Source organism: Symphalangus syndactylus, chromosome X (genome assembly GCF_028878055.3).
Source record: "Symphalangus syndactylus isolate Jambi chromosome X, NHGRI_mSymSyn1-v2.1_pri, whole genome shotgun sequence".
NCBI classification, from domain to species: domain Eukaryota; kingdom Metazoa; phylum Chordata; class Mammalia; order Primates; family Hylobatidae; genus Symphalangus; species Symphalangus syndactylus.
Genome location: NC_072447.2, coordinates 137422893 through 137449241, shown reverse-complemented (window position 1 = coordinate 137449241; position 26349 = coordinate 137422893). Strand labels below are relative to the sequence as shown.

The 26349-nt window shown below is 42.8% G+C and overlaps 1 protein-coding gene across 5 annotated transcripts in view; it reads right to left on the bottom strand.

Moving 5' to 3' along the window:
- HPRT1 (hypoxanthine phosphoribosyltransferase 1) overlaps nt 1-14039 on the bottom strand; it is a 68427-nt gene extending 54388 nt beyond the window's left edge. For 2 of the 5 annotated variants that reach the window (XM_063635052.1, XM_063635051.1), the window contains exons 1-2: nt 13849-14039; nt 556-662 (exon numbers count right to left, since the gene is read on the bottom strand). In XM_063635052.1, the coding sequence (XP_063491122.1) occupies nt 556-662; nt 13849-13875 (134 nt within the window). In that variant the 5' untranslated portion in view covers nt 13876-14039. Of the gene's footprint in view, nt 1-555; nt 663-4887; nt 5102-7873; nt 9603-13848 lie in introns of those variants that run through there. The other 3 variants (XM_063635053.1, XM_055267641.2, XM_055267640.2) reach the window with 3 other exon arrangements.
- Nucleotides 14040-26349: the final 12310 nt, after the last annotated feature.

Below are 26349 nucleotides of genomic sequence, written 5' to 3'. Positions count from 1 at the left end.
CAGTGCTTGGGAAGAAATGTGTACAGAAGGCTGAGAGAACTTTAGTCTTCTTGTTTATGGCCTCCATATTTAGAATATTTTATAACACAAATATTTTGATATTATAATTTTAAAATAAAAACACAGAATAGCCAGACATACAAGGCAAGCATTCAATACCAGGTAAGGTTTTTCACTGTAATTGACTTAATGGAAAATTTTCAAGCTAGATGTGCATAATAATAAAAATCTGACCTTGCCTTCATGTGATTCAGCCCCAGCCCATTACCCTGTTTAGGACTGAGAAATGCAAGACTCTGGCTAGAGTTCCTTCTTCCATCTCCCTTCAATGTTTACTTTGTTCTGGTCCCTACAGAGTCCCACTATACCACAACTGATACTAAGTAATTAGTAAGGCCCTCCTCTTTTATTTTTAATAAAGAAGATTTTAGAAAGCATCAATTATTTAATAAGTTGGCCTAGTTTATGTTCAAATAGCAAGTACTCAGAACAGCTGCTGACATTTGAAATTAACACAAGAAAAAGTAAAAAACCTCATTTTAAGATCTTACTTACCTGTCCATAATTAGTCCATGAGGAATAAACACCCTTTCCAAATCCTCAGCATAATGATTAGGTATGCAAAATAAATCAAGGTCATAACCTGGTTCATCATCACTAATCTGAAAAAGAAATTTAGCTGTTTCAATGAGAGCATTACAGGATACAAACATTTGATTGGATTTAGATGTTAAAAAATAACCTTAGTCTATCAGAGAAATTTAGGTATAACATGATATTAGTAACTGTTAACTTTGTAGGTATGATAATGAATTATATAAGAAAACAACAGGCCAGGTGGGTTGGTTCACACCTGTAATCCCAGCACTTTGGGAGGCTGGGGCAGGCAGACTGCCTGAGCTCAGGAGTTCGAGACTAGCCTGGGCAACACGGCAAAAACCCATCTCTACTAAAAATACAAAAAAAATTAGCCGGGTATGGTGATACATGCCTGTAGTCCCAGCTACTTGGGAGGCTGAGGCACAAGAATCACTTGAACCTGGGAGGTGAAGGTTGCAGTGAGCCAAGAATGTGCAACTTCACTCCAGCCTGGGAAACAGAGCAAGACTCTGTCTCAAAAAAAAAAAAAAAACAACAAAACAAACAAACAAAAAAACAGGCTGGGCGCAGTGGCTCACGCCTGTAATCCCAGCACTTTGGGAGGCTGAGGTGGGTGGATCACCTGAGGTCAGGAGTTCGAGACCAGCCTTGCCAACATGGTGAAACACCCCCGTCTCTACTAAAAATACAAAAATTAGCCAGGCATGGTGGCAGGAGCCTGTAATCCCAGCTACTTGGGAGGCTGAGGCAGGAGAATCGCTTGTACCCGGGAGGCAGAGGTCGCAGTGAGCTGAGATGGCGCCATTGCACTCCAGCCTAGGGGACAAGAGCGAGATTTCATCTCAAAAAAAAAACGAACAAACAATCAAACAAAAAAATATATATATAACTATATGTCTTAGTCATCTTAGTCAAGAATGTAGAAGTAAAGTGATATGATACGGAATTTCCTTTAGGTCACAAAGAAAAAAAGAAAAATTTTAAAGAGCTAAGACAAATGCAGCAAAATCTTAATATTTAATAATATTCTAAACACAAGTGATGAACATACGGGTATTCATTATACTATTCTCTCCACTTTTGAGTATGTTTGAAAATTCAGTAAAACAAATTTTAACACACTGTGGTCTAACAAGATAAAATATCACACTGAACAGGAAAAACTGGCATGGTGTGGTGGCTCACACTTGTAATCCCAGTGCTTTGGGAGGCTGAGACAGGAGAGTTGCTTGAGGCCAGGAGTTCAAGACCGACATGGGGAATGTAGCAAGACCCCGTCCCTACAAAAAACTTTTTAAAAATTTGCCAGGTATGCTGGTGCATACCTGTGGTCCCAGCTACTTGGAAGGCTGAGGCAGAAGGAATCACTTGAGCCCAGAAGTTTGAGGCTGCAGTGAGCTACGATCATACCACAGCACTCCAGCATGGACAACAGAGTAAGACCCTATCTCAAAAACAAAACAAAACAAACAAAAAAAACCACAAGAAAAACTGCTGGCTGATGCAGCGGCTCATGCCTGTAATCCCAGTATTTTGGGAGGCCCAGGTGGGCGTATCATCTGAGGTCAAGAGTTAGAGACCAGCCTGGCCAACATGGTGAAACTCCATCTCTACTAAAAATACAAAAATTAGCCAGGCATGTGGCACGCGCCTATAGTCCCAGTTACTGGGGAGGCTGAAGCAGGAGGATCACCTGAGCCCCGGAGGTGGAGATTGCAGTGAGCCAAGATCACACCACTGCACTCCAGCCTGGGTGACACAGCAAAACCCCACCTCAAAGTAAAAAAGAAAAAGAAAAGAAAAACTGCTGTCCCCCTTACCCCAATCCCAAATCCAAACAGCCTCTCTCATCTCACAGTAGGGGGGAAAAAATCACCCAAAAAAGCTAAGTGATCTTTTGAAAACCCAAACTCTTAGAAGTCTAAGATTATTACAGTCAACTCATGAAGTGTCATCATAAAAGATACTCTAATATTATTTAAGCAGAACCACATATTGGTTGTCTTGGTATGTCTAGCCCCTGGCATACAAAATATTTAATAACACTGATATGGTACCTGTGATGTAAAAATGTACTATGAGTACAGCTTTATAAATACTATATATGTACCTATATACAGAAAAAAATACAACAAAACCATAAAAGCAATTATCTTTGAAAGAAGAGTTACAGCAATTTTATTTAGTTCTTTATTGCTTTGCTATATATTCTAAATTTTTTTCAATGAATATATATCACTTTTTAAAAAAATTCAATGGTCTTTCTTGTAAATTATCTTTGGCAGCATATGTTTTTATATATACATATAAAACGTATGGGAAATTTTTAAAGGATACATTAAATTAAAGCAAAATATACAAACAAAAAATCAGAATACAAAAAGATAAAAAGATTTGGAAGGGAGGGAGGGAGTAAGGAGGAAGGGTGGGTGGGTATAGAGAAATATACCAAATAATGGTAAGAAGTGGGGTCTTGACACTTTCTACACTTTTAAATAAAAAATTTTTTTTTCTCTTTTTTTTTTTTTTTTTTAGAGACGAAGTCTCACTATGTTGCCTAGGCTGGTCTTGAACTCCTGGGATCAAGTGATCCTCCTGCCTCAGCCTCCCAAGGTGCTTGGATTACAAGTGTGAGCCACCATGCCTGGTCACTTTCTACACTTTAATATTTGTTTTTTTTTTTTTTCATTTTCAATGTCATTTTTATTAGTTAATTTGTAATACCCATTCACCATTATATTCAAAGTCTATTTGAAGAAATAAACCAGAAAGAATGAAATACTCTAGCTCACATGCTATTCAATACTAAATTACCTTTCAAATCACATTCAAGAAACTGATGATATAAGCTTTGGCAGTTTCCAAGAAATATTGGTCAAACCGTAATTAAATCTCAATATATCAGTTAGTACCTATTGAGCATCTCCTTTTACAACCTAAGCGTTGTATTAGGTGCTTAAGTACAAGCAGCTTGACTTTTAATACATTTAAAAATACATATTTAAGACTTAAAATCTTATTTATGGAATGCAGTTATATTTTGAGGTTTCCGGTGCTGAGAAATTTGAGATTTGTGTTGTCTTTCAGTCCCCAAAGCTCAGTTCTGAGTCTTCAGACTTTGGTGGAACTTCATGTATTGTCAGGTTGGCCCGTAATACCTGTGGGACAACTTCAGCCCCTGTGCACATGGCCTGGAGGCTGGCTGCAAACATTTTCAGGTAGGTGGACCAGGACATGCCCCTAGTCATGGCCAGGTGGAGGCATAGTGCTATACAGCGGGCAGAAGTCAATATTGATTTGTTTTTAAACAAACATGTACTACTTTCATAAGCAGAAAAAATTTCTATTCTTGGGGGAAAAGATTATGCCAGATCCTCTAGGATTAAATGCTGATGCATCTGCTAAACCTTCACATCATATCAGAACATATTTACTATAGAAAGAATGAAAATGGGACATTTGTGTGTCACCTATGTGAACATTCCAAAAATATTTTACAACAAGTATTTTATAAATTTTATGAACTGAAATTTAGTTCAAGTTTTGGGAAAATACAAACCTTGCTAGATATTATAAAAATGATACAATATGTATTCATTTCAGGCTCATCAGAATATATCTGTTATCACTTGACAAGAATGAAAATGCACCATTTTGTAGTGCTTTAAAATCAGGAAGATCCAGAGTACTAAAAACGACTTCTTCCTTGAAGCTTACTCACCAACTTCCTCCCAGTTACTCACTGCTTCTGCCACATGCATAAACTAGGACCCAGCCAGAACTCCTTGAAATATACACTTATAATGACTACTGCATCTATCAAAATGGTTCAGTGCCTGGCTACAGGTTCTGCAGATGGACTAAGAATTTGAAAAGTCTTGTTTATTTCAAATGAAGCCAATGTGAATTCTGCCCAGAGTTCATTCCAGATATGCAGTCTAAGAATACATACAGATCAGCAGAGATGTATTCTAAAATAGGAATTCTGTCAATATAACAAATTGATTTCCAATCAAAACAGATTTACATACCATATTTATGTCAAGAAGTTGTTTTGTTTGTTTTATTGCATCCTAGGTTTTGTTTTTTTGAAAGATTTATGGTTTAAGCATAAAAAAATTGTCAATACAACTCTTCCCAAAAGGCATAAACAAAAATTCATAAAACTTGCATCACTTGAGATACTTTAGGTATGAATTCACAACTTTGTTACAACTTACTATATATATATATATATATATATGTATTTGGGTATATTGGGGGGATTCTAATTTAAGAAATGCATACTTGGCTATAGACAGACAGTTGTCAGAACTTGGCAGTGGGCACATGCAGGTTTATTATACTAAGTCTACTTGTAGATGTTCAAAATGTATCATAATACAAGGCCGGGCGAGGTGGCTCACGCCTGTAATCCCAGCATTTTGGGAGACTAAGGCAGGAGGATTGCTTGAGGTCAGAAGTTCGAGAGCAGCCTGGGCAACAGAGCAAAACCCTGTCTCTAAAAAGAAAAAAAATAATTTTTTACAAAATAAAAACAAAATGTATCATCAGACGAAATTAAATAAGAGGCAATTCGTTTAAATGACAACTTTTCCCAGCTTGACATTTAACAAAAAGTTGAAGTCCTCTTAATTCATATTTAATGATCAAATATCAAATACTAATTCTTTTTTTTTTTTTTTTGAGACGGAGTCTCGCTCTGTCGCCCAGGCTGGAGTGCGGTGGTGCGATTTTGGCTCACTGCAAGCTCCGCCTCCCGGGTTCACGCCATTCTCCCGCCTCAGCCTCCCGAGTAGTTGGGACTACAGGCACCCACCACCACGCTCGGCTAATTTTTTTGTATTTTTTTAGTAAAGACGGGATTTCACCGTGTTAGCCAGGATGGTCTTGATCTTCTGATCTCATGATCCGCCCGCCTCGACCTCCCAAAGTGCTGGGATTACAGGCGTGAGCCACTGCGCCAGGCCATCAAATACTAATTCTTAAATGGTAAGGACCCACTATTCAGAACCTGTATCCTTATCACTAATATGCAAATATTTATTGAATACTTACTATGTCATGCATACTAGAGAGAGTTAGATAAATTTGATACAGCTACCCTCACAGAACTTACAGTGTAATAGATGGCATGACATGTACATGAGTAACCGTGAACAGTGTTAAACTGCTATTTAAAAAAAAAAGACGGCTGGGCGCTGTGGCTCATGCCTGTAATCCCAGCACTTTGGGAGGCCAAGGCAAGTTGATCACTCGAGGTCAAGAGTTCGAGACCAGCCTGGCCAACATGGTAAAACCCTGTCTCTACTAAAAATACCAAAAAAAATTAGCCAGGCATGGTGGCACAGGCCTGTAATCCCAGCTACTAGGGAGGCTGAGACAGGAGAACTGCTTGAATCCAGGAGGCAGAGGTTGCAGTGAGCCGAGATCGCACCACTACACTCCAGCCTGAGTGACAGAGTGAGACTCCGTCTAAAAAAAAAAAAAGATACAGGTTAAGTGTTATGGTAGTTTAAGAGAGAACTCAAACTCTGTCTCAGAAGCCTCACTTGCATGTGGACCACTGATATGAAATAATATAAATAGGTATAATTCAATAAATAGGAACCTCAGTTTTAATCATCCCAAACACCAAAACTTCCTATTAAACAGGTCCAATAAACTCAATCTCTATAAGAGCTAGACAGAAATCTACTTGGTGGCCTATAATCTTATTATCCCTTCCTTGTCCCATCTGATATTAATTAACCCCATCTAATATGGATTAGTTAACAATCCAGTGGCTGCTTTGACAGGAACAGTTGGAGGGAGTTGGAGATTGCAACATATTCAATTATACAAAAATGCATTCAGCATCTACCTTGATTAAGGCACTGTGCAATAGAATTTGCAGGAGAGCACAAGGATGATTATAAATTTACAACCCTTAAAGAGCTTATAGCTGGGTGTGGTGGCTCATGCCTGTAAATCCCAGCACGTTGGGAGGCTGAGGCGGGTGGATCACCTGAGGCCAGAAGTTCAAGACCAGCCTAGCCAACATGGTGAAACCCAGTCTCTACAAAAAATAAAAAATTAGCCAGGTGTGGTGGCACGTGCCTGTAGTCCCAGTTACTTGGGAGGCTGAGGCAGGAGAATTGCTTGAACCTAGGAGGTGGAGGCTGCAGTGAGCCGAGATTGTGCCACTGCACTCCACTCCAGCCTGGGCGACAAGAGCGAGACTCCATCACAAAAAAAAAAAAAAAAAAAAAAAAAAAAAAAAAAAAAAGATCTTATAATCCAGTGGGAAAGGCATATATACATATGACTAACTGTATAGCATAATAAAGCTCATAATCTGTACCAAAATCTAATTCGACAAGCCCACAAACTTGTGATTTACCAAAAACAGTTATATATACACAAAAAGTAAACCTACAACCCAAAGTTACCCAGCACCAATGATTCTCTCCCTAAGCAGTATCAAGTTTAAAGCAGTGATTACATTCTACTGCCTAGATTGTAAACTGAGTAAAGGAGACCAGCACCTTTCTGCCACTGAACTAGCACAGCCGTCTAAACCAACAAGGCAATGGCAGTGCCCAACTTTCTGTATGAATGTAAGTCACATCTGTTTTATTATTTGTGACTTGGTGTTGCATGTGGTTATTATCAACACCTTCTGAAAGAACAACTACCTGCTCACGCTGCCATAACAAAATACCACAGACTGAGTGACTTAACAGAAACTTATTTCTCACAGTTTTGGAGGCTGGGAAGTCCAAAATTAAGGTACCTGCAAGGTAAGTTTCAATTTGAGGCCTCTTCTTTGGCTTGAAGGTCTTCTAACTGTGTGCTCACATGACCTCTTCTAGCAAGCTCTCTGGTGTCTTTTTTTTTTTTTTTTTTTTGAGACAGAGTCTCGCTCTGTCACCCAGGCTGGAGTACAGTGGCACAATCTGGGCTCACTGCAACCTCCACCTCCCGGGTTCAAGTGATTCTCGTGCCTCACCCTCCCGAGTAGCTTGGATTATAGGAGCCCGCTACCACACCCAGCTAATTTTTGTATTTTTAGTAGAGACGGGGTTTCACTACATTGGCCAGGCTGGTCTCGAACTCCTGATCTTGTGATCCACCCACCTTGGCCTCCCAAAGTGCTGGAATTACAGGTGTGAGCCACTGCGCCCGGCCTGGTGTCTTTTCTTATAAGGGCACTAATCCAATCAGACCTGGGCCCAACCCTCCTGACTTCTTCTAACTGTAATTACCTTCCAAAGGCCCTGTCTCCAAATGCCATCACACTGGGGGTTAGGACTTCAAAAAAGGTATGGGGGGTGGGGGAGGACATAAATGCTCAGTCCATAACAAGCACCCAACATAAAAATGGCTAGAAGAGATCACAAAAAAAGGTCCTGTATGGCTTCGGGGAAGGGCTCAACCCCAAAATATCTGAGAGCTATGGAGGGGCCTAGAAGTGGTAAATGAATGAGAAAATGTGGTTACTCTCCAGATCTGCCTTTCCCAAATATGGCCATTTCTGGCTGAACCAGAAATCAAAGGACAGGTTATTAATTACTAGCTCTAAGTTACTTACCATTTGCTGAGACAGTTCAGAAATCAGAAATCTGACTGCATCTCCTCAGAGATCTAGAACACAGTTCTCAAATTCTAACTTACTTGTGAATGATAAAAATCGCTACAGGTACTTTTATTAATATGAAAGAGTATTGAGAAATTACCTTTCATTCTGACTTTTGTCTAGAATGAAAATCAATACTTTTGCTATAATTGATTACTGAAATAATTTTACTTTCCAGTAAAACTGGCATTACAATTTTTTTTTAATTTTTAAAACTTCATAATTTTTTGCCAGAATGGCCCATGTAAACATACAAATTACCAATAATTATGCATGTCACATCTGTAATAATGGCCTTCACGTAAACATTTTTGTGGTTTACACATAAAATCTCTAATTACAAAGCTATATTATCTAAAATTACAGTAAGCAAGAAAATTAATCCAAGCTAAGACAATACTTGCAACATCAATTCATCATCTGTGACAAGGATTGCTTAAGTCTCCTTGTGGTTAAAAAGGAAAAAAAAAAAGACATGTTGGCCGGATGCGGTGGCTGACACCTGTAATCCCAGCACTTTGGGAGGCTGAGGTGGGCGGATCACCCCTGGCCTGCCCAACATGGTGAAACCCCGTCTCTACTAAAAATACAAAAATTAGCTGGGCGTGGTGGCGGGCACCTGTAATTCCAGCTACTCAGGAGGCTGAGGCAGGAGAATTGCTAGAACCCAGGAGGCAGAGATTGCAGTGAGCTGAGATTGCGCCATTGCACTACAGTCTGAGCAACAAAAGTGAAACTCCATCTCCAAAAAAAAAAGACGATGTTCGTGGGTCCAAACAAGACTTAATGGAAGTGAGTCTAAAAATGAGCTATGTGGGCCAGGCGTAGTGGCTCACACCTGTAATCCCAGCACTTTGGAAGGCCGAAGCAGGCAGATCATGAGGTCAGGAGATGGAGACCATCCTGGCCAACACAGTGAAATCCTGTCTCTACAAAAATTAGCTGGGCCTGGCTGGGTGCGGTGGCTCACGCTTGTTAATCCCAGCACTTTGGGAGGCCGAGGTGGGCGGATCACGAGGTCAGGAGATCGAGACCACGGTGAAACCCCGTATCTACTAAAAATTTTAAAAATTAGCCGGGCGTGGTGGCGGGCGCCTGTAGTCCCAGCTACTCGGAGAGGCTGAGGCAGGAGAATGGCTGAACCTGGGAGGCGGAGCTTGCAGTGAGCTGAGATCGCGCCACTGCACTCCAGCCTGGGCGACAGAGCGAGACTCGTCTCAAAAAAAAAAAAAAAAAAAACATTAGCTGAGCGTGGTGGCGCCTGCCTGTAATCCCAGCTACTTGGGAGGCTGAGGCAGGAGAATCGCTTGAACCAGGGAGTCGGTGGCTGGAGTGAGCCGAGATTGCACCACTGCACTCCTGCCTGGTGACAGAGCAAGACTCCGTCTCAAAAAAAAAAAAAAAAAAATGAGCTATGTGAATTAAAAGAGGTACAACAATAGATAAACCACATTTTATTTTATTCCTAGTAATCAGTAACATTTCCAAACTTCTGGAATGGGCAGAAATTGCTAGTTGGCATATTTTTACCTTTTATATTCAGGTACATTAAAATTCTCAAAAAAAACCCTCAAAGCAGATGATCTGCCATCTCCTTGGATAATTTGTGTTAACTCAGGATAACAGAAAACCAAAATTATGAGTTACTGATGCAATATTCCTAAATGTAAAAATAATTAAAGCTAATAGTAGATTCATCTCCCAATTTCATATCAGTCTTACAAATAAACTACATATATAACTTGCTTGTCTTCCCTTCTGAGGGATAAAGCTGTTAGAAGAATTAAAATCAGCATTCTTGACTATTCAACCAAGGGAGGGATAAATTATTACCCATTCTAGGGACATGGGCTCATAACTACTATAAGTGTAAGGACATGAATTTACCCAATATTACAATTTTTCCTTTTATTAGTGTGCACAGTGGAAGAATAGACATGTTCACTCTGGACAAAAAAAAAATTATACTTATCAGTTATCAGAAGCACAATGCTGAAGACAGTAGTTCCACAACAATTTGAAGTATGTGATTGAACTAGTAAATTATCTTAGTAGTAGTGAATTATTGTAAATGTTAGTAATTTGGCAGCCACTGGGCGGGAAAATAAGAATTGAGGCTCAATATTGATATTAACGGTGGTGACTGACACATAAATTTTATCAAATCTACACAATATAAAATTACAGAAAGGTAGAAGAGTATACCAGTATAACTTCAATATATCTTCACTACGAGGGAGTAAAATGACATGGCCTAGTTACTATCTAATGAACTTCAGAAAAGTAAAAGAAAACTCCAAGGCACCTCTTCTCTGCTGATCTGGTTGGTCCTTTTCCTACCTTTTGCAATACCCAGATCCAAACAATGGAGAGAAAACAAAGTAGACTTGTAGTATGCAGGTCACAGTGCTAAATTCACAGAAAGAAACCCCTGAACTGAACTGCTCTATTTCCTGGTGGTCACAAAGAGTAATTCTGGTTTACACCTACAGACTGATGTCAATCTACACCCTGTTGATAACAGTGTGGCCAAGGACAAAAAAAGTGCTCCGTTTTACCAATTCTGTAAAAAATTATTGGCAGGGTAAGCTCGGCTAGGGCAGGATTACATTTCTAGGAGTACCATCCCTGAAATTTAGAAGATATTATATCCACATAAAATATATCTTTCACATTAATTTGCAAAAATCTAAAAGCTTTTTCTTAGCTCAAGTGTGTCCAAGTTTACCCTGGCAGTTTAAAACGATAGTTACAAGCAGCATGGGTTGTATCAGACACATTTGAGGGCCAATTTCATGTAAGTGATATTGGGCAAGTTACTTCAACTATCTGTGCCTCCAAGGTCATACTAGTGTTTATTTACCTAAAGGGTACCTGTTATGTAACTTTAGGGTGTTTACATTAGATAATGCCTGCAAAATATTTACTTCAACGCCTAAAACATAGTTAAGTATTCAATAAATATCTACTATTGTCACTACTAACTTAAAAGTTTAGAGATTAAGAGCAGAATCTGGGGTGAGACAAACTTAGGTTCAAATCCTAGTATTGTTGGGTAATCTTGGGCAAGTTACTTAACCTCTCTGATTTGCATAATTTAAAAAATTAGTTAATATACATAACAGAGCTTAGAAGAGTATCTAGCACATAGCACCACTGAAGCATTTGTTATTGCTAACATGCAAACAATTTAAGGGAAGGAAATTTTTTAAAAAGGAAGAGGGATTTGCAAACTAAAAACAATGAGTATCTTATGTTAAAAGAAAACTAACAGCCAGCCAGCTCTAGCAATAATTAAATTCACTGTATACTGGGGCAGGTATCACACCCCAAAGCTAAAAGCATCTATCTACCTAGGCCAGGCACGGTGGCTCATGCCTGTAATCCCAGCACTTTGGGAAGCAGGGGCGGACAGATAGCTTGAGCTCAGGAGTTCAAGACCAGCCTGGACAACATGGCAAAACACCATCTCTACAAAAAATACAAATATTAGGCCAGACGCAGTGGCTCACGCCTGTAATCCCAGCACTTTGGGACGCCGAGGCGGGTGGATCACCTGAGATCAGGAGTTTGAGACTAGCCTGGCCAACATGGTGAAACCTCGTCTCTATTAAAAATACAAAAAATTAGCCAGGCATGGTGGCGGGCGCCTGTAATCCCAGCTACTCAGGAGGATGAGGCAGGAGAATCGCTTGAAGCCGGGAGGCAGAGGTTGCAGTGAGCCGAGATCACGCCACTGCACTCCAGCCTGGGCAACAAGAGCGAAACTCCGTCTCAAAAAAATAAATAAATAAATAAAATAAAATACAAATATTAGCCAGGGATGGTGGTGCGCACCTGTAGTCCCAGCTACTCGAGAGACTGAAATGGGAGAATCCCCTGAGCCTGGGGAGAATCACCTGAGCCCAGGAAGTCGAGGCTACAGTGAGCAGTGATTGCGCCACTGCACTCCATCCTGGGTGACAGAGTGAGACCCTGTCTCAAAAAAAAGAAATTGGCAGAATTAAGTAAGTTGATGTTTAGAGATGAAAAATCAACACTTTTTCCTCAGCAACTGAATAAAAACAACAGCTACTACCATTTTTTTAAGTACCTATTATCAGCCTATTTTTTAACTGGTATTACTCGAGAGAGAGCGAGCTGGGTTCGAGACAGAGCTCCTTCTCTTAATAACTGTATGACCTAGGGTATGTCTGTTAGCCTCTGTGAGGCTTCAAAGGTTCCTCATCTGTAAAATGATAATAATCATACCATCGCTACAGGACTGTTTTGAAGACTAATTAGGACTATGTATGTAAACATGATGATGGCTATTATTACTATTCCCCGCCAGGGACCACGCAAGGGTTGTTTATTCACAAAGACTGTCTTATAATCTTCTCAATAACTCCAGGAGGTAGCCAGCATCTCAGATATACATAAAATGACTGAAGTCCAGAAAGGGGAAGTAAGTTGCCCACAGCCACACAACTAGTAAATAGCCCAAACAAGCTGGATTCCCAGTCAGACTCCGTTAATAGCACTGCTCTTTACCTTAAGTCATTACAATGCCTAATATGAAATAGAATCGCTTCTTTCTTAGGGCTCAAGTGGTTAATTATTTAATGTATTCATTCAACAAACCACCATCGAGGACCTCTTACAAGCCAAGTACTGTGCTATGTGCTAGAGTTACCGTGGTGATTCCTGCCCTTAAAAAGTTTTAGTGGGAGAAACAACAGGTAACCATGTCATTGCTAAAACAACAAAAATAATCATAATAAAGCAGGCTAAAGCATTTAACTGGCAGGGGTTTTGACTATTTTAGCAAGCATGATCAGAACGGTTGAGGAGGGAGGCCAGCGGCTTGGCCGGTTCAACAAACAAGAAAAAACCAATGAGGGTGGAGCCAAGATACCAGACGCTGATTACGGTTAAGAATGTTCTTGAAGGTAAGGACCAGATTCTCATTTTCTATATCCTGGGGCATCGGTCAGCATGGAATCCGGATGCCAGCACATGTGAATTTCGGCTTGAAATGACCTAATGCCTTTTCCCTAGTTCCTTCGTGTGTCAAATACGCACGGTTACCGCTACCAGAACTGTAGTGGGGCTTCAATGAGGCCATGCATATCTCCATAAAGATGAACTACAGTGTGTGCAAAACTAAAGGCAAAACCTGGTCCCCACACGCCCTCCCAGGTGGTCGCTTTCCTTACCGAGGCCCCTCCAGAGGTACCCCGAGAACCTCACCATCGCACCCCAAACTTCCAGGGAAGGGCCTCTCCCTAGAAAGCCCCCACGCCCCCACCTCGCGCCATCATTCCCGAATCTGCCCTCGGCTCCTCCCCGCAGCACGCTCGCAGGCGGCACATGTCAACCAAAACGCCATTTCCACCTTCTCTTCCCACACGCAGTCCTCTTTTCCCAGGGCTCCCCCGAGGAGGGACCCACCCCAAACCACGCCATTCCGTCCTCCCTGCCGCCCTCGCGTGACGTAAAGCCGAACCCGGGAAACTGGCCGTCCCCGCCTGCGGGGTTCCCCGGGCCCGGCCGCCCGAGCCCGCACTGCGGACCCCGCGCCTCAGGGCCCGGCCGCCACCTGCCGCGTGGGCCTGAACCGGCCAGGGCCGGCAGGCCGAGCTGCTCACCACGACGCCAGGGCTGCGGGTCGCCATAACGGAGCCGGCCGGCGCGCGGGCTGACTGCTCAGGAGGAGGAAGCCGGTGGCGGAGCAGAGAAGGAGGCGGAGGCGCAGCAAGAGGCGGCGCCGCGCGGGAAAGCCGAGAGCTTCGCCCGAGGGCTCGTCGCAGCCGCCTGAAGCTGAGGAGAAGCAGGCCCCGCCCTCTCCCCGCCCCGCCCCGCCCCGCCCCGCAGGCCCCGCCCCCGGCCCCGCCCGCGCGCCTACGCCGGCGCCTACCAGTTTGCAGGCTCACTAGGTAGCCGTGGTAATTTTCTCCCGGAAGAAGCGGAGGCTCCCCCAGCGAAGCCCCTTTCCCTCCCCACTCAGTCTCCTATTCAGAGGGCGCCCAGATTCCCAAACCTACCGCCGTCCGCGTTGCTTCATGGCGGCCGTAAACCGGGCCCCGGCTCTTCGGGTTCCAGTCACCGCGTGACTCCTTGGACCAGACGTCCCATTCCCAAGACCTTGCATTACCTGTGGCTTCCATTTTCCTGACTCTTGGCCCAGTGCTTCCCCAAACCCTTAACTGGTTGTAACAGTTGAGACCTAGAGCCCTAGAGTCACCCAGATCAGGGTACGCATCTGAGAGGACACTTAACTGCTCTGTAGTTTTGTACAAATCAGACTCTGAACCTCTATTCTTGCCTCACTAAAATGAGCATATTAGCCCGGCGCGGTGGCTCACGCCTGTAATCCCAGCACTTTGGGAGGCCGAGGCAGGTGGATCACCCAAGATCAGGAGTACGAGACCAGCCTGGCCAACATGGCGAAACCCCATCTCTACTAAAAATACAAAAATTAGCTGGGCGTGGAGGCGGGCGCCTGTAATCCCAGCTACTCCGGAGGCTGAGGCAGCAGAATCGCTTGAACCCGGGAGGCGGAGGTCGCACTGAGCCGAGATCGCACCACTGCACTTCAGCCTCCGCGACAGAATGAGACTCCGTCTCAAAAATAAATAAAAATAAAAATAAATTAAAAATAAATAAAAATTAAAAAATAAAATGAGCATATTAACAATACATAAATAGGATCATTTTGAGTATTAGAGGAATATAGGTATGCGTGTGTGTATGTGTATATATATGCACTTAGGACAGTACACAGTCAGCAAATGGGAACTACTGCTATTACTGCTGATCTTTATTTTTGCCTACGCAAGTTCTTATATTGAATCTGAAAACAAAAATATGTTCCCCTGCTAATTAATTCTCAGATAGGTCAGATAAGCAAGCAACAGTTGCTCCAGCAACACCATTTCTTATATACTCAACGCTATAGCTCCAGCATCCACCACAGTGCCCAGCACATAGTTGGTGGCCTCCCTCTTATTAAGGATGCTGAGGGGTATGTGATGGCAGGAGATTTGTAAAACTAGGCAAGTCGTTGAGCATCTCTGGACCTCAGTCTCTTCATCTAAAAAATGAGAATAATAAGCCTGGGTAACATGGTGAGACTCAGTCTCTACAAAAATGAAAAATTAGCTGGGCCTGGTGATGTGCCTGTAGCCCCAGCTACTTGGGAGGCTGAGGTGGGAGGATGGCTTGAGCCCAGGAGGTCGAGGCTGCAGTGAGCCAAGATCATGCCACTCCACTCCAGCCTGGGCAACAGAGAAATATCCTGTCTCAAGAAAAAAAAAGAGAGAGAGAGAGAGAGAATAATAACTACAGCCATGAAGAGTTTTACGAGAATTGTAAAAATCATTTATGTAAAGTACCTCATATAGTATTTGCCACGTAATAGGTGCTCAAGAAACAGTAGCTGTTATAATTTTAGCATGTATGAATTTGTGAAGTCCATACTTCCCTACTTTCCCTGTCTTCCCTCTTTATCCTGGAGAGGCAGCAGGCTATAATGGAAAAGGTACGTATGGGCTTTGGACTGAGTTCAAATCCTGGGCTCCCCACTAACTATTATAGCATTATGACTTTGGGCAAGATCCTTGGTCGCTGCGTGCGTGGTTTCTTATATGTCAAATGAGGTTAATATCTCTGTCACAGAGTGTGGTGAAGATTAAACAAAATAATATATGCAAAAGTGCCTAGCATAGAGCTTGGCTCAATACATGATGATACCAATGTTATGTGTTCCATAATAATTTTGCCTTAAATAGTTCTTCACTTTCTTCTAGCCTCTAAGACTTTTTTTTTTTTTTTGAGACACAGTCTCGCTCTGCTGCCCAGGCTGGAGTGCAGTTGCATGATCTCAGCTCACTGCAAGCTCCGCCTCCTGGGTTCAAGCAATTCTCCTGCCTCAGCTTCCCGAGTAGCTGGGACTACAGGCATGTGCCACCAGACCTGGCTAATGTTTGTATTTTTAGTAGAAAATGGGGTTTCACCATGTTGGCCAGGCTGGTCTTGAACTCCTGACCTCAGGTGATCCGCCCATCTTGGGTTCCCAAAGTGGTGAGATTACAGATGTGAGCCACCACGCTCAGCCTGCCTCTAAGACTTCTTATCCATTCGCCTGTTGATGGACATTTGGGCGGTTTCCAGGTTTGGGCTATTAGAAATAATGCTACCATGAACATTTTGTACATATCTTTTGGTGAATATATGAATGCATTTCTGTTTGGCACAGAACCTGAAATTCATATTAGAACATTTTCATTACTTATCCTTTTAACAAACATTGTGTTCTATCAGGAAGTTAATTCAGAGAACTTCCGGTTATATATTCGTCCCTGGACACATGTGGACTCAGCTACTCAAATTTGTTTCTAAATTAGGTACCCAACAATTCAGAATCCTTCCAGCTTGCCTCTGGCTTGCAGTTCCTTTCTCCAAATCCTGCAGTACCAGATATTCCTGTATTTTAACAGTGGATTTGAAACAAATAATGATAGCCAGATGATTGCAAAAACAAAAAAACAGTACTGTTCTTTCAATCTTGTCATTCTATGTGACAATTTGGACTTTGTATTTAAAATGGAAAACAGCAAATACTGCAATCTGCAAGATGTAAGACTTTTTCTTGGTAAGTGAAAATCTGGTTTACATACGAAATGGTTTACTGAGTTTGGACATTATATTTAAAGTGGAAATGTATTCTTTTAAAATATTGTTTTCCCACTACAGACAAAAGCAAGAAAATAATTATTGCTAATTATTATATGATTATTACTGAAAACAATTTTGTCATAGAGGTGAAAAACGTTAAAAAATTATCTACTCTGGACGTCCTATATGCTAGGTATGTCACTGTTCTTTACTGGAATATCTGCATGCAGGAAGAAATAAGGAAAGCATGAGTGTAACCTAAGATTCCTCTTCCCAATGCCTTTCCAAAAACAATTTTTTTTTTTTTTTGAGACAGAGTCTTGCTCTGTCACCTAGGCTGGAGTCCAGTGGTGTGTTCTCAGCTCACTGCAACCTCTGCCTTCCGGGTTCAAGCAATTCTCCTTTCTCAGCCTCCCGAATAGCTGGGACTACAGTTGCACACCACCATGCCTGGCTAATTTTTGTATCTTTAGTAGAGACAGGGTTTCACCATATTGATCAGGCTGGTCTCGAACTCCTGACCTCAGGTGATCTGCCTGCCTCGGCCTCCCAAAGTGCTGGGATTACAGGCATGAACCACTGCACCCGGCCAGAAACAATTTTATAATCGACTTGTTTGAACACAATTATGAATTATTTGTGCGCCACAACCAAGTCCAACTATATTTCTTCTCTAGAAATTTCTTTATTAAGAAGTGTGTTTTTAACCATGGTGCTGTGCTCTGCCAAAATTTGTATTTCTATGAAAAACAATCATCACAAAAATATTTATACTAAATGTTTACTTTTTCAATGAGTTGATAATGGTTTTCTCAATAATTTCAGATGTTTCACTTTCATCAGAATAACTTTCCATAAGCTTTACTTTTTTTTTTTTTTTTTGATACGGAGTCTCGCTCTGTCACCCAGGCTGGAGTGCAGTGGCGCGATCTCGGCTCACTGCAAGCTCCGCCTCCTGGGTTCACGCCATTCTCCTGCCTCAGCCTCCCGAGTAGCTGGGACTACAGGCACCTGCCACCACGCCTGGCTAATTTTTTGTGTGTTTTTTAGTAGAGACGGGGTTTCACCATGTTAGCCAGAATGGTCTCGATCTCCTGACCTTAGGTGATCTGCTTGCCTCGGCCTCCCAAAATGCTGGGATTACAGACATGAGCCACTGTGCCTGGCCTCCATAAATTTTACTTTTATTCCATAAATGGGGTGTAAAATTGAACCATAATTGGAATTAACTAACATGATGGTTAATTTTTTTCTTTTTTTTTTTTTTTTTTGAGACAAAGTCTCGTCCTGTGACCCAGGCTGGAGTGCAATGGCACGATCTGGGCTCACTGCAACCTCCACCTCCCGGGTTCAAGCAATTCTCCTGCCTCAGCCTCCCGAATAGCTGGGACTACAGGCACCTGCCACCATGCCTGGCTAATTTTTTTTTGTATTTTTAGTAGAGATGGGGTTTCACTGTGTTAGCCAGAATGGTCTCGATCTCCTGACCTTAGGTGATCTGCCTGCCTCGGCCTCCCAAAGCACTGGCATTACAGGTGTGAGCCACCGCACCTGGCCATGATGGTTAGTTTTATGTGTCAACTTGGCCAATATATTTGGTCAAACATTCTTCTGGATGTTTCTGTGAAGGTGTTTTTTGTATGAGATTAATATTTAAATCAGTGGATTTTGAGTAAAGCATATTACCCTCCATAATGTGAGTGGGCCTCATCAGCTAAAGGCCTTAATAGAACAAACACTGACCTCCCCTGATCAAGAAGGCATTCTCCAGCATATTGCCTTTGGATTGGAACTGCAACTCCTCCCTGAGTCTTCAGACCGCAGGCCTACACCATCAGATTTTGGACTCAGCAAGCCTCCACAATTGCGTGAGCCAATTCCTTAAAATAAATGAGTCTCTCCCAACTCCGCATATAGAAATATAGATAGATCGAGATAGATCCAGGTACATCCTGTTGCTTCTGTTTTTGTGGAGAACCCCGACTAATACAACTGATTTTCTATTGGAACCATCCAAAGATATCAACATTAAACTGGCATCATTTAACTGTGAAGTTCTGCTAATAGAGCTACTCATTATAAGTAGTGCTTCACTTTTCATCATGTACAAGGCAACATAAAATGGAAAATGAGCCAATGAATTTTGATCTAAATAAGTCATTTGATCTAAACAAAAGTCCTTCACAGAGCAGTATGTAAATATCTCTCTGCAGCTGTACCTCTTTGGCCACAGTCTTAAAATAACTTCAAACCGGCCTGGCGCGGTGGCTCACGCCTGAAATCCCGGCACTTTGGGAGGCCAAGGTGGGTGAATCATGAGGTCAGGAGTTCGAGACCAGCCTGGCCAACGTGGTGAAACCCTGTCTCTACTAAAAATACAAAAAATTAGCTGGGCATGGTGGTGGGTGCCTGTAATCCCAGGTACTTGGGAAGCTGGGGCAGGAGAATCGCTTGAACCCGGGAGGCAGAGGTTGCAGTGAGCCGGGATTGTGCCACTGCACTCCAGCCTGGGCAACAGTGCGAGACTGTCTCAACAAAACAAAACAAACAAAAAACAAACTACAAACTTTTGAGGTAGATGCTGATGCTTTCTCTGCAGATTTATGTCTTCTGATTTTCATGTGGTCAGTGACATCATTGTGCCCTGTGAGTGGTTGATAAATGTGCACAAATGATTTATGCATGTTATACATTTATCATCAACTTTCTTGAGAAAGAGATTCAGTATTTACTTTTTCATTAATTATGCACTTTAGTTTTCGAACTTATATGCTGGAAAAGTTGCTTGCAAAATTTAAAAAAGCATTACCAAACAATAAAATAGGCCAGGCACAGTGGCTCACACCTGTAATCCCAGCGATGGGAGGCCAATGCAGTAGGATTGCTTGAGGCCAGGAGTTCGAGACCAGCCTGGGCAACAATGCGAGACTCTGTTTCTAGAAAAAATAATTATTATAAATATGAGTTGGGCCAGGCATGGTGGCTCACGCCTATAATCCCAGCACTTTGGGAGGCCAAGGTGGGTGGATCACCTGAGGTCAGGAGTTTGAGACCAGCCTGGCCAACATGGTGAAACCCCATCTCTACTAAAATATGAAAATTAGCTGGGTGTGGTGGCGGGCACCTGTAATCTCAGCTACTCGGGAGGCTGAGACAGGAGAATAACTTAACCCAGGAGGCAGAGGTTGCAGTTGAGTCGAGATGATACCACTGCACTCCAGCCTGGGTGGAGAGTGAAACCCCGTCTCAGAAAAAAAATAAAAACATGAATTGTAGATACACACTGTATAATGAATAACCGTTATACCAAAAGTATTCAGACTACTCGATATATGTTCTATGGCAGGACTCTTCTGCCTTTATTTCCTGAATATATTTTACATACATGTAAATGTATAATTTCCTGCATCCACTGACCTACCAACTGGTGGCCTGGCAGCTTCCTGTATCCTGCAGGCTTTGGCATGGGGACAGCTGGCTGGGACACCACGTATTCAGCAAGGTGCACAATGGTGAATACTCCTCTCACTCCCACCTGGGAATAAAATGAGTTCGTTGTCCCTAACCCTTAGTGCCTGATTGCACTTGCTTTGTTATCAGTGAACGCCCTACATGCTATCCTTGAGCGGGAGGTGTTAGTTATACTGTATTTGGAAAAGATTAGAAAAAGGGAGAAGGGTTATCACTGGTTGCCTTTTAGGTTTACCCTGTGTTAAAGTGAGAACTTGGTTCTCTGTATATGCATCTCACAAACTAGTAGATGAGACCAAGGCAGAAGTTGGAATTAAAAAGTTGTGGTCCTAGGCTGGGCAGGGTGGCTCACCCCTGTAATCCCAACACTTTGGAAGGCCGAGGTGAGAGGATCGTTTGAGGCCAGGAATTCCAGACCAGAGTGGGCAACATGGCGAGACCTTGTCTCTACAAAAAATAAAAAAAAAAAAGTCATGCATGGTGGTGCACGCCTGTAGTCTTAGCTGCTTGGGAGGTTGAGGTGGGAGGATCGCTTGAGCCCAGGAATTCTAGGTTACAGTGATTGCACCACTGCACTCTAGCTTGGGCGATAGAGCGAGACGCTGTCTCTAAAAATAAAAATATGGTGGCCCAATAGACTCATCCTGGCTTATTTAAATGCAACTATTAATACTTAAACTTTGCTAGAAAATGAAGTTTGAGACAAATGCTAAATTAGACAAAACGTTAGAATAACATGTAAACTGGGACTGTCTCAGGGAAACTAGAATGTATGGCCTCCTACAGTGGTATAAGGTATGGGGACGCTTTCCAGTGCTACTCATGGCAGCGCTTAAACCGTAGTATCCTAATCTCTGACTGCGATTTGCTTCCTCTCCGGTTCTCTCTAGCCACCCTAATTGTGCTTCAGATTCATGGAGATCTCCAATTCTACGGTCTCCCACCCTGTTCCTGCCTTCCTTTACTTACCAGTTCTGTTTGGATCCCACCTGAATCACTCTCCCTGACTCCTGGAAGCCCGTTGTAACCCTATGATTCAGCTCTGCCAAGATGGCTAAGCCACACCCTGGCTCAAAACACATCCCATTTTCTCTGTCCATATACTAGGCTGCTGAGTACTGCTGGAGAAAACCCCACAACCATGGAGACTGGTACAGATTCATGGGCTCAGATCTCAACTTGGCTCTAAACACCCCTCCACGGTCCTGTATAAATCCTCGGTTAGCTCCCTTTGTTATTCCCACCAGTAATGTTCTGAACAGTCTAAGGCCATACCTCCCTGAAGGAAAAAAAAATGGTTAAAAAGGGCAAAAATGTTTTGAGACAGGGTCTTGCTCTGTTACCCAGGCTGGAGTGCAGTGGGCGTAATGATAGCTCACTTCACTGCAGCCTTGACATCCTGGGCTCAAGTGATCCTGCTTAGCCTGGCTAATTTTTTTTTTTTTTAGAGACAGGGTCTTGCTATGTTGCCCAGGCTGATCTTATACTCTTGGCCTCAAGGGATCCTCCCACCTTGGCCTCCCAATGTGTTGGGATTACCAGGTGTGAATCACCATGCCTGGACCAAACCATGACCTTCCTTCCCTCCCTCCCTCCCTTCTTGCCTTCCTTCCTTCCTTCTTTCCTCCCTTCCTCCCTCTTTCCTTTCTTCCCTCTCTCCCTCCCTTTTTCCTCTTCCTCCCTCCCTCCCCCTCTTCTCTCTCTCTCTGTCTCCCCTCTCTCTTTCTTTCAAGACATGGTCTTGCTCTGTCGCCCAGGCTGGAGTACAGTGGCACAATCATAGCTTACTGCAGCCTCGACCTCCTGGGCTCAGGTGCCTCCCACCTCAGCCTCCTGAGTGGCTGAAACTATAGGCGTGTGCCACCATGCCTGGCTAATTTTTAAAAAAAAATTTATAGAGGGCCAGGCGCAGTGGCTCATGCCTGTAATCCCAGCACTTTGGGAGGCCGAGCATGGAGAAACCGTGTCTCTACTAAAAATACAAAATTAGCTGGGCGTGATGGCACATGCCTGTAATCCTAGCTACTCGGGAGGCTGAGGCAGGAGAATCACTTGAACCGGGGAGGCAGAGGTTGCAGTGAGCCGAGATTGCACCATTGCACTCCAGCCTGGGCAACAAGAGGGAAACTCTGTCTCAAAAAAAAAAAAAATTATAGAGTCGGGGTTCTCACTGTGTTGCCCAAGCTGGTCTTGAACTCCTGGACTCAAGTGATCCTCCTGCCTCAGCCTCCCAAAGTGCTGGCATTACAGGTGTGAAGACTTTTTAAAAAGTAATGTAAACATGCACCCCTATTCAACCTCCACCATCCTCACTGTAGAAAAATAGACTCAACCCATTAGTTTATGCAGAGATTGAAGGATTCAAGCGTGAACCACATCCATTTCTTTCCATCCACATCTATACTGCTTCTTCCCTGCTTTCCTCCAGGCCCAGGGGTGAGGTGTCCCTTCTCTGGTGAGCAGATCCATCTGTGCCCTGCATTCCATCACCTTTGGTACTTGCCTCTATCAAATGCTGCTTTTATTCTCCCATAGCTTTTGTTTATCCTTCCTTCTAGTTTTTCCCCTTAGGCTTGTAAACAGACTCAAGTTTTTCCTATCCTAAAAATAAGGTAAGTAAACAAATAATTGAATGAATGAACATGTTTAAAGCCCTCCCTTGACGATGCATCTTCCTCTGGTTACAGCTAGCTTTTTGAGTTGTCCATACTTCCTCTATCCAATTCCTCATTTTCCATTTTCTCCTCAAACTCTTTGTGATCTGTCTTCTGCACCCACCATTGTACAAAAACTGTTGGAAAGACATCATTGACTGCGTGACTGCTTTCTTGCCAAATCCAGTGGACACTTTTTTGGCCTTATATAACTGTCCTTTCTATTGCATTTGATAAAATTTACCACTTTGATCTTGAATCTGTTTCTTTGACTTCTGGAACGCCACCTTCCTGATCCTCCTTCTGTACTTCCCTATTTCTTCTTCATGAGTTCTCACACTCACTGGCTCTCAGACTTTTCAGTTTATCCTTCTTCAGTGTTGTTAACATCCAGTGTAAACGGGCCGGGTGCGGTGGCTCACGCCTGTAATCCCAGCACTTTGGGAGGCTGAGGCAGGAAGATCATCTGAGGTCAGGAGTTCGAGACCAGCCTGGCCAACATGGTAAAGCCCCATCTCTACTAAAAATACAAAAAATTAGCCAGGCATGGTGGCACATGTCTGTAATCCCAGCTACTCGGGAGGCTGAGGCAGGAGGATTGCTTGAACCCAGGAGACGGAGGTTGCAGTGAGCCAAGATTGTGCCACTGCACTCCAGCCTGGGCGACAGAGAGATACTCCGTCTAAAAAACAAAACAAAACAAAAAAAACAACAAAATTTCATGTGTTCCATTTTGGGCCAGAAATACAACAGTAGTAATAGTGTGCCTGTCCTTCACAGTGCTTCATATTAGGAGGCCCAAGATGTCAATTTGTTTCATTAATGATGATGTTAATCTGGATTACTTTGTCAAGACAGCCTCTGCCAGATCTCTTCACTATAAACATACTATATTTCCCTTCGTAATTAATATGAGGAATGATAGTTTGAGACTGTGTAAATATTCTGTTCCTCATCAAACTTTGACCCACTAATTTTAGCATCCAATGATGATTCTTTTTGTGTGTGTACTTTTCAATTTAAGAAGTGAATTATAGGCCGGGCACAGTGGCTCATTCCTGTAATCCTAGCACTTTGGGAGGCCAAGGCAGGCAGATCATCTGAGGTCAGGGGTTCGAGACCAGCCTGGCCAACACAGTAAGGCGCCGTCTCTACTAAAAATACAAAAAATTAGCCAGACATGGTGGCACATGTCTGTAATCCCAGCTACTCGGGAGGCTGAGGCAGGAGAATCGCTTGAACCCGGGAGGCAGAGGTTGCAATGAGCTGATCTCACGCCACTGCACCACTGCACTCCAGGCTGGGCGACACAGTGAGACGCTGTCTAAAAAAAAAAAAAGAAGAAGTGAATTATAAGAAAGTTGAATTCTGAAGCTGAGGTCATGCATTTGAGAAGAGAAATTGAGAAACAATGGAATGGACCTTTTTTGTTTTTGTTGTTTTGTTTTTTTTGGAATGCATCCTTAATCATTACATTTAGAATCCTTTGGGATTACACACCTGTAATCCCAATTACATGTAGAATCCTTTCTGCATTTAGAACTCTACTGTGTACCAGGTAGTTTACTAGAAAGTATTTTAAATATTTTATTTTTACTTTTATTTTTTATTTTCCCATAAGTCTTTTGCACTCGTATTTTTAATATTTGAAGCCAGAAGTTATCCCCTAATTTTTATATCTATGCTCACTGTTATTTTCCATGAAAATTCATTTTTTTCTATTTTATTTTGACAAATAATTATATATCTATTTATGGGGTGCAATGTGATGTTTTGGTATATGTTGTGGAATGATTAAACCAGTCTAACAAATCCATCAACTCACATACTTATCATTTCCATTGATGATTCTTGCCTGAAATAACTATTACCGAAGTGTTTGTTGAATGTTGATTTTTCCATTATCATCATTCTTTCTTCATTTATTAGATGGAATGTTACTGCAATGAAGCGAATTCCCTTCTCCCCGTGTATTTATTTATTTATTCATTTTTGAGATGGAGTCTCGTTCTTGTTGTCCAGGCTCGAGTGCAGTGGTGCAATCTCAGCTCACTGCAACCTCTGCCTCCTGGGTTCAAGCGATTCTCCTGCCTCAGCCTCCTGACTAGCTGCGATTACAGGCATGCACCACCATGCCTGGCTAATTTTTATATTTTTAGCAGAGATAGGGTCTCACCATGTTGGCCAGGCTGGTCTCGAACTCCTGACCTCGTGATCTGCCCGCCTCAGCCTCCCAAAGTGCTGGGATTACAGGCCTAATTTTTTTTTTTTTTTTTTGTAGTTTTAGTAGAGACGGGGTTTCACCATGTTAGCCAGCATGGTCTTGATCTCCTGACCTCGTGATCCACCCGCCTTGGCCTCCCAAAGTGCTGGGATTACAGGCGTGAGCCACCGCACCCAGCCAACAGGCCTCATTTTTTTAAATGAAATTATTTACATCATCATGAACTCAGGGATTCTGATTTTATCCTGTAGGGAATGATCCATTAGTAGTACTTAGTACTTTGTTGCCCATGTTGTCCAAGATTTGGCTACTGGGAGTCCCTCCATGTTGGCTCCTGTGTCCTTTCAATATGTCCTCATCACTCTTTGAGCACTTACTTAATTTCTGGCACCACAAGATATTCCAGGCTCATCTTTTACTTTTCCTGCCTTAGCCTTGGAGTCAGCCGTTTTTACAAAGAGCTCTGTTTTTTTTTTCTGTTTTTTGTTGTTGTAGTTGTTGTTGTTGTTTAAATTATAAACGCTGATGCTATTATAAAAAATGGTGGCACGGCACTTTTTATTTTCTTTGATCAGAAAAATAAGCCCTGTGCTTCTGGGATGGAGGCCCCAGGTGAGCACCGGAGGAAGGGGCCTGGGTGGGCGGGGAGCAAGGGGACCGGGGGCCAGAGCAGATGCTGCACCAGGAGTTCTGGTTTCTTATATTGGAAAATGGTATTATTAGAAACCAAGCTCTGGGCAGTAGTTATAACATTTAAATTATGATGTAAAAAAAATTTTTTTTTGAGACAGAGTCTTGCTCAGTCGCCCAGGCTGGAGTGCAGTGGCGCGATCTCGGCTCACTGCAAGCTCTGCCTCCCGGGTTCACGCCATTCTCCTACTTCAGCCTCCCGAGTAGCTGGGACTACAGGTGCCCGCCAACACGCCCGGCTAATTTTTTGTATTTTTAGTAGAGACAGGGTTTCACCGTGTTAGCCAGGATGGTCTCGATCTCCTGACCTCGTGATCCGCCCGCCTCGGCCTCCCAAAGTGCTGGGATTACAGGCGGGAGCCACCGCGCCCGGCTATGATGTAAAAATTAACAGTGTCTTATAATAAGCTTTTTAAGAGTAACTGTATTTTAAA